This window comes from Eptatretus burgeri, chromosome 3 (genome assembly GCF_056783735.1).
Source record: "Eptatretus burgeri isolate ZD-2024b chromosome 3, Ebu_testis_v1, whole genome shotgun sequence".
Classification (NCBI taxonomy): Eukaryota; Metazoa; Chordata; class Myxini; order Myxiniformes; family Myxinidae; genus Eptatretus; species Eptatretus burgeri.
This window is the reverse complement of record NC_140963.1, coordinates 108,818,464-108,835,216: the sequence shown is the minus strand read 5'-3', so window position 1 is coordinate 108,835,216 and position 16,753 is coordinate 108,818,464. Positions and strand designations below refer to the sequence as shown.

The 16,753-nt window shown below is 41.0% G+C and overlaps 1 protein-coding gene across 2 annotated transcripts in view; it reads left to right on the top strand.

Moving 5' to 3' along the window:
- The first annotated feature begins 12,835 nt into the window (after positions 1–12,835).
- The window catches only part of LOC147030669 (uncharacterized), a 90,798-nt gene continuing 86,880 nt past the window's right edge, over positions 12,836–16,753 (top strand). For both annotated transcript variants that reach the window (XM_085874939.1, XM_085874938.1), the window contains exon 1: positions 12,836–12,961. In XM_085874939.1, coding sequence (XP_085731065.1) covers positions 12,856–12,961 — 106 coding nt within the window. In that variant the 5' untranslated portion in view covers positions 12,836–12,855. The remainder of the gene's footprint in view (positions 12,962–16,753) is intronic.

Below are 16,753 nucleotides of genomic sequence, written 5' to 3'. Positions count from 1 at the left end.
ACTCGGTGGACACGTTGGTGTGTGATAAGGAAGAATTGATTCAATTTTGGTGAAGAACTGGATCCGGATCTGAGAAATTTTAAAGTGATTCTTCACCATTGAGAGATGGGGCTAAAAACGATATATAGCACGATAGCTCAAAAAGTTGTGGACGGATTTGGATGAAACTCGGTCGATACGTTGGTGTGTGATAAGGAAGAATTGATTCAATTTTGGTAAAGAACTGGATCCGGATCTGAGAATTTTTTAAGTGATTCTTCACCATTGAGAGATGGGGCTAAAAACGATATATAGCACGATAGCTCAAAAAGTTGTGGACGGATTTGGATGAAACTCGGTCGATACGTTGGTGTGTGATAAGGAAGAATTGATTCAATTTTGGTAAAGAACTGGATCCGGATCTGAGAATTTTTTAAGTGATTCTTCACCATTGAGAGATGGGGCTAAAAACGATATATAGCACGATATCTCAAAAAGTTGTGAGACGGATTCGGATGAAACTCGGTGTACATGTTGGGTGTATGACAAGGACTAATTGATTCGATATTGGTGAAGATCCAAACCCGGATTCACGTGGAGGTATGCACTCTACCGAGTGCCCTTCTAGTTATTTTAGGAACAGAACCGTTTGAAAAGTGTCAGAGATGGGTCTGACATCATATTCTAATGAGAAATACCCCTCTGACTATCTTTTGTGGAAGTTTGAGCCATCCGTCCAAGGTGATGATGATGGCCAAAGGAATCAACAATAACATGTCCCAAATATTACCATCCCTGGTGGGGTTGACTCTTCCTGTCATCCTTCTGAGGTTGGCAAAATGAGTGCCAGCTTGCTGGTATCCTGTGTCGGAGTGTCGACCTGTCCAGGATTGTGCCCTAGTAGCCGAGGAGACTGCTTAGGCAGCACTAATGCCCTGCACAGAGTATGGTCCCGATGGATGGATGGATGGATGTCCCAAATGTGGTGTTTTGAATGATCAAAAGAGATTTATGCAATGAGCTTTGAAGATGGTAACAAAATTTATGCTGAAATATACTTTACTTTGTCTACTTATGTCATTTAAGACACCACTGATGTCGTGTATGACCAAATAATGATTCTCTCCATTTTATATATTTTGTGTTTCGGACAATCTGATAGATGGGAGATCAATTTAATTGGACTATCCGTTCAATTGAATGTTACTGTCCCATTTATAGAACAGGATTATCATACATTTAGCCTTCGAGGGAATCCCAAAGGAACATGATCACCAGTGAAACAAAATGGCAGCAACATGAGGCAAATTTTTCCCTGAGAAATAAACAATTTATTACACAAATCACAAATTTCTGCTACTCTCACTCCATTATCCTGCGACAGAGTGGCAATCTGGCCAGGATTGGTTCCAACCTCGAAATTGCAGCCTCGACTTGTGAATGCCTTAGAGCTCTGTCAAGAATATTGGCATCTAATTATTGTTTACTCATATTATACCTGGGCCCCCAATAGCAAAGTATCACAATATAATGGATGAAATTAACAGGACATTAATTTAAGTTTAACACCCCTCATGGGAAGTATGCCGATGCTGACGTTTCGGATGTTAACCCTTCGTCGGAGCAAAATGAGTTTACACTAACCTTCACGCGCAAGACCAGTTATTCGTTCCGTCACAACACAAAATGCACAATATGGTGAGATCTAAAGATAGTGTATATGTTGGCCACTGAATATTATTTCACATAATCATTCCCCCAAAGAATACCTGTAGTTGCACTGACGGTATTGAGAACATGCCAACATAGCATCATCACTCTTTCCAAGAATCTTGCAAACGTACTCCCCACTGTCTGCCCGTTTCAGTGGGGACAGCAAAAGTGGAAAGTTTCCATGTGTGAGCTCAAGCACCAGTCTTTCACAATCTCTCATCGTAAACACGAATCTTGTATGAAAATAACATATTTCTATATTGTAATGATTTATTTCTTCTGTTTTTTTTTTGTCTTTTCAGGAAAACACTTCATTGACTTTATTTTGGGACTTGATGCATGGCAACATTATCTCTTCCTTTAAGCAATTGTACTAAAATATGCAATTTGGTGTCAGTCTGTCTGTCTGACCACGATACATTCAGTTGTTACTTATGCAATCTCAACCTGCAAACTTACAAAGGGGGACTAAGAGTTACACGATGGAGGTTGTAGTGACTTCAGTCCCTCCACTTCCCCAAAGGGATTTTCTGCTTTGGACGAACTATGTGTTAAGGTGTTCTAGCACATTACCTGTAGGGTGATTGCGTCACCCTTCGACAGGCACGCGCACACACACACATACCTGTGATGCATTTCTGACATTTAATGCATTTTCACTGGGAGTAAACTTACACATGCAATTCTAACAACTCTTTAACTCCCTCCCACCTCCTTTCCTACCGAAAGTCCTCATCCCCTACCCTGTAGAGCCTCAAACCCCCCTCCCAACTCTGTCCCATCTTTGCTTTCCATCCCCTCCCGATCCCACACCCTCACCCCCTCCAAACCCAAAGGCATCAATCCCCTCTACTCCCCATTTCGAGCCTTCAAACAGCCTCCCTCAACCCCCCCCTCCCCAAAAGTCCTTAACCCTTTCTAAATCTGTTCCATCTTCACTTTCCTCAACCCCAAACTCTGTCCTCCCATAATCACCCTCCGATAAATCATTAAAGCAAATGAGCATTCCTACATCGAAACAACGGAATATTTAACACTTTCCCCTCCACTATCATGCTCTCGCCGACTTCACAGAAACACGTCACACACAGTTGCCTGACTAACTCACAATTCCACGAGATATACAGAAACCACGTGGTATTGCAACTTTCCAGTGACAACGAGCAGGCTAATTGTGCCAAAAACGACCCAAAACCAATTATCTTCTTTCTGATGGATAAATACACATTGTTAAAAGTAAATAATGACAAATGTTTTCTTTCACAATGTCGCGAGATTTCTGGAACTCCTCAACAAAGACCTTTATAATGATATGGATTTTATGGTCCCTGGTCGATGAGTAATGTGCTAGTTGAAGAGATTCACTTTCACTTTGGTCGTTTTACACTGAAGAGAAAACTTATAGGGAGGGCATGGCGATTGTAAATATGACATCTCCAAAGAAGTCTTTGACTTAGCACTAACATGGTGGCCATATTATAAAAATTGTAGGTGTATTCAGGTGAACAGTCCAACCAATCGGTGGAACTCGAACGCATGCACGGATAGATACATATACGATAGATGAACGGCTCCTTTTATAGCACATATATATATATATATATATATATATATATATATATATATATATATATATATATATATATATATATATATCGATAAATAGCTTATGATCGTGTTTCGTGAAGCACACCAACAGGAAGTAAATATCGGGGCAATACCCCTGGGCACTCACTTGGTCGTGGCTGGATATGATAACCAGGGAACCACTGGAAGGCACAAATTACCCAGAAAATGTCACGGAGAAGAAAGTACATACCTATGGATTTTTTTTTAAATTCCATGTACAATCTTTGGTACATCACGGCTGATAAAGGTTGTGCTCAAGAATCATCGAAATTGTGTGTGTAGTTTTGGAGAAGAAAGGAAATACATGTTTTCGGGGGACCCCCCATCCCTGTAGACCCCTTTCGGGCCCGATTTTTTTTTTATGCCATGAACAAACTTTGGTATGTCACGGGTGATGAAGGTTGTGGTCAAGTTTCGTCACAATCGCATGTGTAGTTTGTGAGAAGAAAGTGAATACCTATTTTGGGAGGCAACCCCTGAAGATCACCTTATGGCCTGAATTTTTTAATGCCATGAACAATCTGTGGTCCATTTACAGTGATGAACATATACAGGTCAGGTTTCATAGAAAAAAAAAAATTAAAGTATTTGTCCATGGACGGACTGATGGACGAATGACGCGTCATCCTGTAAGCTCCCCAGAACTACGTTCCAGGTGACCTAAAAATGATTATAACCACAAACTAGTCAGTCAATTCCGTCCAACTTATGATTACCTTTTTAAACAGTTGTTAGTTATACTGTTATTTAAGACTAAACTGAAAGAAATTTGGAGGAAACCCGATGTCCTTGAAGCATTCTATGCTTATCACGTCCAACACAAATGAACAGATCCAAGCCGTCTCAACATGCGAGGCGGCTCGGCCTCCAGGTATAGGCCGATAGCTTGGCCGCAATGATCTTTAGGTAATAAGTGTTCAAATGAGCCCTGATACATGAATCATATATCATTGCATCCCATTGCCTGACCATCAGATTATATGTGGACTGTATATGGATTGTTCATGACATATCCTGGGACCTCATAATCTCATATGTGATTTCTCCTGACCATGGCTTCAAGAGTGATGTGTGATATTACACCCCTGACACCCCCTTAGCCCAATTGTGACCTTTACTCAACGCATATAACCCCATCCTAACAGTTGCTATCATTGTGTAATACCCAACTGAAGAAAATCTGGAAAATAATTGGACGTACTTACACATGGGCAGTATATAGGCTGAGTTTCTGGTTTGCACACCTACTGGAAGTAAAAATAATTATAACCACAATTATCAAAAACAGTGTCTGACAACTGGTGATATTCATGATCAGATTTCTCCAAACATCCCTATCCTGCACATCTTTCCAAAGTTCTGGCAGAGACAGCTTGGTTGCAGCCTTTACCCCATGTACCAGTCACAGACAAAATCTGCCTTTTCTTCTTCTTTTTCCACCACTACCCAGCATGGTTGACTTCTACAGACTTGTTTTCTGCACAGAGGATGTGTTCAAGTCCAAAGTATGACAGTTTCTGTTTCACATTAGTGCTTTTAATGTACATGGAGGTCTAATTTCTTCAAGTACTGATTTGATTGTTCTTCTTGCAAACCATGGAATTTTTAACACTCGTCTCCAACACCAAATTTCAAAATGGTCAATCTTCTTCCTTTCTTGCTTTTTCACTGTCCATGACTCACATCCATACATTGGAACTGGAAATACCAGTGTTCACCAGCCTCCTCTTGGCTTGTGTTGTCACATATTTGTCTTTTCAGATCCTTGCAATCCTGACATTGCTATTCTCCTCAATGCTAACCTTTTATTAATACTTACCCTCGTCGGAAGAGAGGGTATTTATTGCATTTGGGTCCATTTGTTTGTTTGTTACTTGCAATATCGAAAATTTTACTGGGATATTGGTTAGTCGATTTTGTTATTCTGTCTGTCTGTCTGTCTGTCTGTCTGTCTGTCTCTGTCTGTCTGTTTGTCGCCTACAGGTCACAATTTTAAACCGTTCTTCACGAAACTTAACCACATGGTAGAGTTTGTCATAAGGAAGAAGCCTATTGCTTTTGAGGTCAAAAGGTCAACATAGGCCAAAGGTCAGCAACTTAGGTGGGATTTCTAAAATCCTCAATTTTCATCCGATTGACATGAAATTTGAAGAGGATTTATATTTCGGTCACTGAATTTAACCAATCAATTATTTTTGAGGTCAACGTAGACCAAAAGGTCAACATAGTCCCTAGGTCAACAACTTAGGTGGTATTTCTAAAATCCTCAATTTTCATCCAATTAACTTGAAATTTAGAGATGATTCATATATCAGGTCACTGAATTCAACCACCAATTATTTTTCAGGTCAACATAGGCCAAAAGGTTAACATAGGCCAAATTTCAAAAATTGTCAATTTTCATCCGATTGACTTGAAATTTGAAGAGGAGTTACATATTTGGTCCTTGAATCCAACCACCAATTATTTTTGAGGTAAAATTTGTTTTCAGGATTTTGCAAGTGATGCTCTGTATGACGTCTTCTTGTTACTTGGGAATTTTTTTAAATAAATTTTTGACAAGTATGTTGATCACTTCCATTTGTGTGTGTGTTTGTGTGTTTGTTTGTCGGTCTGCTCGCCTCCAGCCCAAACCGCTTAACCGATCGTTCCAAGTGTTTCATAAAATTCGGTCAACCGAAAAAGTCTGCAGGGGCCAAAAAGCCAATTTGAGCCAAATTTTCTAAAATCCTCAAATTTCATCCGATTGACTTGAAATTTTAACAGTATTTGCATATCAGGTCATTTAATTCAACCACCTTTTACTTTTGGGGTCATCATAGGTCAAAATATCAACATAGGCCATAAGGTCAACCCAAAATAGGCAAAATTTTTATATCTACTATACTAAAAAAATAGAATATGTTTGTATGTATGTGTGTTTGTTTGTTTGTTTGTTCGTCCTTTATAGGCGGCCGAACCGTTGGATGGAATGAGATGAAACTTGGCATGAGTGATCCTTGGGACATGAGAACGGACATTGGGGGGGGGGGGGTCAAGTTCAAGGTCAAAGATCACGGGGTCAAGGGGTCAAGGTCACCGGGTAACTTCAATTTCTCAATTTCATCCGATGGAGACGGGACCAACGCCATTCAAAAGATAATCAAAATTAAATGACACAGTTGATTGACAACATTCACTTCCGGCTTCTGGTTTTCGAGTTATGACGTCATAAATTGACTAAAACATCAATTTTTCATGTTTGTTTGTCCTTTATAGATGACCAAACCATTGGATAGAATGAGATGAAAATTGGCATGTGATCCTTTGGAACGGACATCAGGGGATCAAGGTCAAGGTCAAAGGTCACGGGGTCAAGGTCATCGGATAACGTCAATTTCTCAATTTCATCCGATCGAGACGGGACCAACGCCATTCAACAGATAACTGTACCCGCCCATGGGCGGGTACTTTGCTAGTTGGTCCTAAAATTTTCAATTTTCATCGCATTGAGTTGAAATTTGAAGACCATTTGCATATGAGGGTGCTGATCCCAACCACCTATTAATTTTGAGGTAAACGTAAACCAAAAGTTCAAAATAGGCCGAAAGGTCAATTTGGGCCAAATTTTCGACATCCTCAATTTTCATCCAATTTGATGAAAGAGTTGAAATTTGAAAAGGATTTACATCTCAGGTCACTGAATTCAACCACCTATTATTTTTGTGATCAACATAGGTGAAAAGGTCAACATAGACCGGTGGTTCTTAACCTTTTTTTTAGTCATTGACCCCTTTGAGAATCTGGTGAAAGCTACGGACCCCTCCCCAGAAAAATGAGCATAAGCACATAAACACAAAATTTTGCATACAATGAATAAATTTTATTGCGTCAGAAAAATATTTCCTTCACATACTGTCATAATCAGAATAAAAAACAATCTTTACAAAGAATATAGCTCACTTTTTTCATGCAAATATCAATGACCATTCCCTGAATAAAACTGAAATATATCCAAATTGTGCAAATTAAATAAAAAAACAAACTTTAATTCTGCTCAAAAGTACATTTCAGTGAGAAGGCTGTTGTTGTTTGGCTGCAATAAGAAGATGAAATTGTGGAGTGGTCTTTGATGAGGCAACACACATGTCATGTTTTACATCCAATCAATTTCTACTTTTCGTTTTGATGGTAACAAGTACTGAAAATCCTGACTCGCAAAGATATGTGGTTGCAAACGGAATCAGAGCTCCCATAGCTCGCTTTGCCACACGAGGGTAGGCTTGTGTTAAAGAACACCAAAATTCTCCAAGACTCTTCAAGTTGAACTCATGTCGTGTCATTTTCTTTGTCCTCGGGTCAATGAGGTCATCTTTGGCAAGGTCTGCATCAGTGATACAGTTTACATCAACAAGGAAAGGATTACGAATCCACGTTTGAACTTTAAGGTCATCTGAGCAGAAGTAACCTTCGAAAGAGTTCTGCAGTGTTTCCAGGTGTCTGCCCATTTCTGCCTGCAGAGAAATTGACAGGGATTTGTCTCTCTCGACTCCATCCTGCAGAAGCACTTCGTCCAGCATTGGAAAGTTTGCAGAGTTGTCTGCCTCCAATCTCCTCTTCCACAGTGGCAGCTTGGCCAAAAGAGCTTGTAGGTTTTCAGCAGCATCCATAATGGTGACTGCAGGGTCTTGAATCGAAAGACTTACCACATTCATATGGCCAAAAATATCCGTCAAATAAGCCAAGCCGCGAATTAATTCCTCCCTGGAAAACTGTTTCGAGAGTGGACTTTCTTTTCTCTCAAAAAAAGTGAAACTTCTGCCCTAAGTTCCATCAAGCACTTCAAGATTTGTCCTCTGGAAAGCCAGCGAACTTCTGTTTGGGAGAGAGGAACTTCATATTCTGCTCCCATTTCGTGACAAAACCTCTTGAAAACGCGATGATTCAGAGCCCTGGCTCTGATGAAGTTGACGACTTTCACGGCAGTCGACAAGACTTCTTTCAGGATTGTTGGCAGACTCTTTGATGCGAGTGCATGCCGATGTAGAAAACAGTGAGTCACGATGACGTGAGGAGCTTCTTTCTTCACCAGAGCAGTAAAACCAGATGTGTTGCCAAGCATCGCTGGTGCTCCATCTGTGCGCAGAGAACCCAAATTTTTCTTCCAGTGAAAGTTTTGCTTGGCAAATAATTTTTTGAACATTTCTAAGATGTCAATGGCCTTTGTAGTTAACAAAAGGGGCTCACAAAATAGGAATTCTTCTTTGATGGCATCAGCGTGCACAAAATTGACGGAAACAAGGAGCTGGCTACACTGAGAGATGTCAGTACTTTCATCCAGTTGCATACTGAAGGGAAATGGTGTCGCTGCCATTTCTTCCATGACCTGCTTCGAAATATGACAATAAATATCAACTATTCTGGAATGTATGACATCTTTTGACAAAGACACTGATTCAATTTTCTTCCTTGGCTCCAATCCACAAACCAGCTCGACCACGTCCAGGGCACATGGCTTCACTAAAGTCTCTTCAATTGTGTGTGCGGCTTCTTTTGTTTGGCAATGCGATACGCAACCTTGTAGGATGCTTCAAGACGAGGCTTTTGTGTTGTGGCAATTCCAAGTTTTGGCAAAGTTCCAACCTTTTCAAATCGAGCCTTCTTTGCACGAAAATGATCCACACTGTCCGATGTATTTTCAGGATGGACAGACGTGAGGTGCTCCTTCAGCTTTGTTGGCTTCATGCTTCCATTGGCAAGAACCTTGCCACGCAAGAAACACTGTGGCTTTTGTGTCCCATCACGTTCAGTGATGGAAGTAAAACCAAAAGATACGTCGGCTTCATCGTACTTCCATTTCTTCGACATTTCCAACTTAAGCTCGGTCTGACAAAAAAAATAACAAAAATCTATCTAAAATTCCAGCAGTGTGTGTGTGTGTGTGTGTGTGTGTGTGTGTGTGTGTGTGTGTGTGTGTGTGTGTGTGTGTGTGTGTGTGTGTGTGTGTGTGTGTGTGTGTGTGTGTGTGTGTGTGTGTGTGTGTGTGTGTGTGTGTGTGTGTGTGTGTGTGTGTGTGTGTGTGACCGTTGTTTCTCGACAACGACTGGTCCGATCTAATAAACACGTGCGGTGTATAAACACGATTGGGTTTTATTTCTATCTTGTGAATATTACTTAAGGCTTGCACATGAGAGAATAGGAAACAACAACAACAACAACAACAATAACACAATATCCTGACAATTGTGAATCCCTGTCGTTGGCTATGACCCTTTTGCTTCCGTTTTTTTTTTTGTTTCTGGTTTTTTTTTTTGTTTCCTGTTTTTGTCACGGGGAATGATGCATGCCGGGAGATAAAGGCATCGTCGGAGAAATGAAAGACCCAAATAATATTAGACATGGTGTATATTTCCTCCACTGATTTTAATAAAGATATCTCCTGCATCATCAAAAAATAATTTTAAATCGTGATTTACGTTATTTCATCGCTGATCCCGAATCCAGGCCGAAGTAACCGGAAATTGCGTATACAGTTTTGAACAAGTTACAGGTAAAGTCAGAAGCGAATGTAAGAAGAATACTAAGTTCACTTCTGGGATTAATTTTTTTGATGAGATCCTGTTCTAGGCGGTGTAGTTGTTGTTGTGAAGGTAATGTTGAGTTAATATTAATTTTTTTAGATGAGATCCTATTCAAGGCGGTGTAGTTGTTATTGTGAAGTTAATGTTGAGGTAATATTGATTTTTGCAGATGAGATCTTGTTCTAGGCGGTGTAGTTGTTGTGAAGGTAATGTTGAGGTAATATTGATTTTTGCAGATGAGATCCTGTTCTGGGCGGTGTAGTTGTTATTGTGAAGTTAATGTTGAGGTAATATTGATTTTTGCAGATGAGATCTTGTTCTAGGCGGTGTAGTTGTTGTGAAGGTAATGTTGAGGTAATATTTATTTTTGCAGATGAGATCCTGTTCTAGGCAGTGTAGTTGTTGTGAAGGTAATGTTGAGGTGGTATTGATTTTCTCAGATGAGATCCTATTCTAGGCGGTGTAGTTGTCGTTGTGAAGGTAATGTTGAGGTAATATTGATTTTTGCAGATGAGATCCTGTTCTGGGCGGTGTAGTTGTTGTTGTGAAGGTAATGTTGAAGTAATGTTGATTTTTTCAGATGAGATCCTGTTCTAGGCGATGTAGTTGTCATTGTGAAGGTAATGTTGAAGTAATATTGATTTTTGCAGATGAGATCCTGTTCTAGGCGATGTAGTTGTCGTGAAGGTAATGTTGAGGTAGTATTGATTTTTTCAGATGAGATCCTGTTCTAGGCGGTGTAGTTGTCATTGTGAAGGTAATGTTGAAGTAATATTGATTTTTGCAGATGAGATCCTGTTCTAGGCGATGTAGTTGTCGTTGTGAAGGTAATGTTGAGGTGGTATTGATTTTCTCAGATGAGATCCTATTCTAGGCGGTGTAGTTGTCGTTGTGAAGGTAATGTTGAGGTAATATTGATTTTTGCAGATGAGATCCTGTTCTAGGCGATGTAGTTGTCATTGTGAAGGTAATGTTGAGGTAATATTGATTTTTGCAGATGAGATCCTGTTCTGGGCGGTGTAGTTGTTATTGTGAAGTTAATGTTGAGGTAATATTGATTTTTGCAGATGAGATCTTGTTCTAGGCGGTGTAGTTGTTGTGAAGGTAATGTTGAGGTAATATTTATTTTTGCAGATGAGATCCTGTTCTAGGCAGTGTAGTTGTTGTGAAGGTAATGTTGAGGTGGTATTGATTTTCTCAGATGAGATCCTATTCTAGGCGGTGTAGTTGTCGTTGTGAAGGTAATGTTGAGGTAATATTGATTTTTGCAGATGAGATCCTGTTCTGGGCGGTGTAGTTGTTATTGTGAAGTTAATGTTGAGGTAATATTGATTTTTGCAGATGAGATCTTGTTCTAGGCGGTGTAGTTGTTGTGAAGGTAATGTTGAGGTAATATTTATTTTTGCAGATGAGATCCTGTTCTAGGCAGTGTAGTTGTTGTGAAGGTAATGTTGAGGTGGTATTGATTTTCTCAGATGAGATCCTATTCTAGGCGGTGTAGTTGTCGTTGTGAAGGTAATGTTGAGGTAATATTGATTTTTGCAGATGAGATCCTGTTCTGGGCGGTGTAGTTGTTGTTGTGAAGGTAATGTTGAAGTAATGTTGATTTTTTCAGATGAGATCCTGTTCTAGGCGATGTAGTTGTCATTGTGAAGGTAATGTTGAAGTAATATTGATTTTTGCAGATGAGATCCTGTTCTAGGCGATGTAGTTGTCGTGAAGGTAATGTTGAGGTAGTATTGATTTTTTCAGATGAGATCCTGTTCTAGGCGGTGTAGTTGTCATTGTGAAGGTAATGTTGAAGTAATATTGATTTTTGCAGATGAGATCCTGTTCTAGGCGATGTAGTTGTCGTTGTGAAGGTAATGTTGAGGTGGTATTGATTTTCTCAGATGAGATCCTATTCTAGGCGGTGTAGTTGTCGTTGTGAAGGTAATGTTGAGGTAATATTGATTTTTGCAGATGAGATCCTGTTCTGGGCGGTGTAGTTGTTGTTGTGAAGGTAATGTTGAAGTAATATTGATTTTTGCAGATGAGATCCTGTTCTGGGCGGTGTAGTTGTTGTTGTGAAGGTAATGTTGAAGTAATGTTGATTTTTTCAGATGAGATCCTGTTCTGGGCGGTGTAGTTGTTGTTGTGAAGGTAATGTTGAAGTAATGTTGATTTTTTCAGATGAGATCCTGTTCTAGGCGATGTAGTTGTCGTTGTGAAGGTAATGTTGAGGTAGTATTGATTTTTTTCAGATGAGATCCTGTTCTAGGCAGTATAGTTGTCATTGTGAAGGTAATGTTGAAGTAATATTGATTTTTGCAGATGAGATCCTGTTCTAGCCGATGTAGTTGTCGTTGTGAAGGTAATGTTGAGGAAGTATTGATTTTTTCAGATGAGATCCTGTTCTAGGCGGTGTAGTTGTCGTGAAGGTAATGTTGAGGTAATATTGATTTTTTCAGATGAGATCCTGTTCTGGGCGGTGTAGTTGTTGTTGTGAAGGTAATCTTGAAGTAATATTGATTTTTTTCAGATGAGATCCTGTTCTAGGTGGTGTAGTTGTCGTTGTGAAGGTAATGTTGAGGTAATATATATTTTTTCATAGCAAAAAGACTGTTTAATTTGATATATTTAAGAAGCGAATGTAAGAAGAATTTTATGTTCGCTTCTTGGCTTTGCCTATTCCATATTAGAGAAACACAATGCCCCAATTCAGTCATCGTTTACGAGAGCGAAGGAACAGAATGTGTGGTTGTTTGAAAGGAATTATTTTTTTTGTACGTACGTTTTTTTTTTTTCTTCTTCTTCATTTCTTTCTCTCTCTCTCCTCTCTCTTTGTGTTTTTCCTTGCGATGACATTGCGAAAAGGCAAAATACGTTGGCGCTAATTGAATAATTGGCCAATAAAACTAAATTGCGAATAATCGTAACTGCGATATGCGAACTTCCGGACAGTGAGGCCTTAACTTCGGGCCGGCCGCCGACGATGACGTCACGTGCCGGTTCCGATGGGGATCGGTGCCTTGGTTACCGTGGCGTAGGAGTGGCAATGGTCAATGGCAGCGAATGTCATGGAAAGCAAAATCAGGGAGGTAAACTTGATTTTAGTTTTGATTTTAATTAACTGTGTGTGTGTAAGTATCACAGCAGTTGTTACTTCAATGCAAGCGATAATTCGTGTAATGCATGTGAACATTCCGTATGGACATGCACTACTTCTGGATAGTGATGACTTAATGTATTCTAATAATTTCTCGATTTCTTATGTGCATTTATAGATAAACACAATGCCCCAATCCAGTCGTCGTTTACGAGAGCGAAGGAACAGCCTAATATGAATATGGCTGTTGTTTCTGGCTTGCATTTTGAATTTATTTTTTTTTTGCACATACGGGCAAGTACTACTCTATCTATAATTCCAGCTGTGTGTGTGTTTGTGTGTGTGTATGACCGCTGTTTCTCGACAACCACTGGTCCAATGTAATTGAAACTTGCCAGGTATATTGCTGGGACCCTGTGGGTGTGCCTTTTCAAGGTTTACTATTAATTTGACAAGTGCTTCCCAAGTTATGGCCATTTATTTACCAACCAATGGCAATGACAAGACACGTTGCTGCGTAGGCGTACCTGATGGGGAAGAGAACCTCAGCCGCGTTCCCCATTACGGGTTACAATGCACAGACTTCCGGAGAGTGATGACTTCGTGTATTCAAATAATTTCTCGATTTCTTATGCGCATTTATAGATAAACACAATGCCCCAAGTTATGATCGTTTTCGTATTCGACGGTGCATACATTTCGGTAACATCAGAGTGAGCTGGTATGCTCCGAACCAGGAAGTAAATTTTAAACACGCGATAACTTACGATCAAAAATAAATAAGGAGACAAAATTTAAACAACAGGTGTTTTTTTTTGGTACCTTTAGATGTTTTTTGTTGCTGTTTTGGTACTTTTTTTTTCTCCCCCAGAAAATGGCGTCACACTGCAGAGAAAGTAGTTAACTGTACATCTATCTATAGCTAGTAAAGGTGCCCGTCTTGGACGGGCGTCACTGGCAACATATGGTAAAAGACAGATAGCATGAATGTGTTTTAAACAATATATTGTTGTGAATTCGCGCCCACCGGCGTGTGAACGGCCACGTGACTCAAATCGCGGCACGTCGCCCACCGGACGGTCAATTCTGTCGTGACCCTCTCGGACTAACGCCGGGAGCTAGTCACGGGTGGGCCTTTCGGCCTCACCACGATCATGCCAATCGGCCACCCGTGTGGGATAGGGTTGTTCGCCAAACTCGACCTACCTAAGTACCCACGCGGAGGGTAGACCGGGCGATCGCACCTCGCCGCAGGTCGACTCCGGACACGGGCCGCTTAAGCGATCCGTTCCGTACTATCGGGATAACCAAGCGGTGTTATCGTCGGCCTCGACGGTTCCGATTAATTATCGGGCGTATTAAGCCCACTACCAACTCTTTACGTGAAGCAAGATGGAGATTCAATTAAAGAAAAGACGAAGCGAAACGGAAAAACAGTTCAACATGATGCACATTTATTCCACGGCACACGGAGAGCACACATATACAGCCAAGCAGAATGCACATATATCAAATGCTACAAAAGAAACAATGACGCAGAGATACTACCGACTACGCGAGCACATGGCAACACTTAAACAGTTTTACTTCACAGACGGCGCCAACACACATTTACTCAAAAACAAAAGAAAAGGCCACCCTCAAAGACAAGGGGGCAGATGGGGCCTGTGGGCCAATATTTGCGCGGGACCTGAAGGAGCGGTCAGGTCCGCGAGACCGGGTGGGTCCTACCCGCGTCTTCGTGCTGAGCTGCAAATGTGGCAGCGCGGCGGTGCCCCGACTTCGTGCTCCTTCACGGGTTTCGTTGGCACTGCTTGGAGTGGGGTGGGAACCTGATGGAGTACTGCTCTCCCCTCTGGGCTGGTGCTCCTGCCTCCCACCTTTCTCGACTTCACGCTGTCGAAACCAGGGCTTTTAAGATCATTGGCATCTCCCGCAATGAAGCTGAGTCTTTGGGCCTCTCACTCAATCACCGCAGGTTGGTCGGTGGTCTTTCTGTCTTCTACCGACTCCTCTCCAGCCTTGCCCCCCCTGCTCTCTCTGCGATTTGTCCCAACCACATTTCCACAGGGCGCTCAAGGTCCGCCAACAACCCCGTTCTGGTAAAACTACCAAAATCACGAATCACTGCTCATCTTCACTCTTTCATTCCTCTTTTTTCCCGCCTTTGGAATAAACTTCCTCACTCTATTCTTTCCCATTCTTCCCTTCAGGCTTTCAAAACAGCTGTTCACCACCACCTCTTATCTTCCCCCATCCAAATCCTCGATCTTTTCTACCCCCGATAATCCACCCAAGCCCACTTCCTTCAATTCTCCTGCTTTCCTTCCTGAAAGTCCCTTTAATGTCCATCTTCCCCTCGCCATGTTCCCCGTCCCATCCCCATCCCTCTCCCTTCCACAGTTCACCTGTGTCTGTTCCCCAATGTTTTGTCCCTTCCACTCCCACCCCTCTTGTCTCATGCCTCCTTGCTGTGAGTTGTGTGTTAGCTCTCATACGAGCCTCGACCAAGGTATACAAAAAAAAAAAAAAAAAAAAAAAATAAAAAAAAAAAAAAAAAAAAAAAAAGGTTTTACGAACTCATCTTCCTGGTCCTCTAAAAAATGGGAAACATTTTTATTTCTTTTTTATGCAATAATTCCTCCCATTTTGCAAATGGAGAACATGAACTGTTTAATTACCATAATCATCAAAACGAATTTTGAGGGGCCTCTTAAGGAAGACAATAATATCATCTATATTAATATTTCGGCACGCCCCTTTTATTGTTCCACCATCAGATTTTCGACCATCAGATTACTATATATGTCAAAGCTTGTTTCATTTCATGCAGTAACAAAAATCTGATGGTGGAACAAAGAAAGGGGCGTGCCGAAATATTAATATAGATTCCAGCAGTCCGTGTCCGTGTCCGTATCAGTGTCCGTGACCACTGTTTCTCGACAACCATTGGTCCGATCTCATTGAAACTTGCTAGCTACATTGCTGGGGACCTGAGTATGTGCCTTTTCAAGGTTTGATATTAATCGGACAAGTGCTTCCCAAGTTATGGCCATTTATTTACCAACCAATGAGGGGACACGTTGCTGCGTAGGCGTGGCCGATGCGCCATTTAGTTACTAATCACAGGACACGTTGCTGCATAGGCGTGGCCGTTGGGGAAGAAAACCTCAGCCGCGTTCCCCATTACGGGTTGCAACGTATGGACTTTCAGATAGTGATGACTTAGTGTATTCTAATAATTTCTCGATTTCTGATGCGCATTTATAGAAAAAGACAATGCCCCAATCCAGTCGTCGTTTGCGAGAGCGAAGGAACGGCCTGTGTTTTTTTGAAGGTTATAAAAAAAAAAAAAATTGCACGTATGGCCACGCACGTACGGACGGGCACGTGAGAGTGAAGGAACTGCCTGTGTGGTTGTTTGTGGAACGCGGTTTAAATTTTTTTTTTTGCATGTACGCCACTCACGTACGGCCACACACATACGGGCACGCACGTACGGGCATGCACGAGTAATAATAATAATAATAATAATAAAATAAATAAAACACTGATGTAATTTATATGGAAAACAGGAACCAGTGAACAAACATTAAATTAATGTTTCAGCCAGCTGTGTGTACGAAACATAATTGAGGCATGCTTTTCATTAAATCTCGGCTCTGCTGGATCAACTGCTCGTCATCCACAAAGCAAAAGAAAAATACATTTTTCGTGACTGGGGAAAAGGCAACAACAATGGCATGCTCAAAGGAATTGTTCACTAATCCTGGGTACATATTAT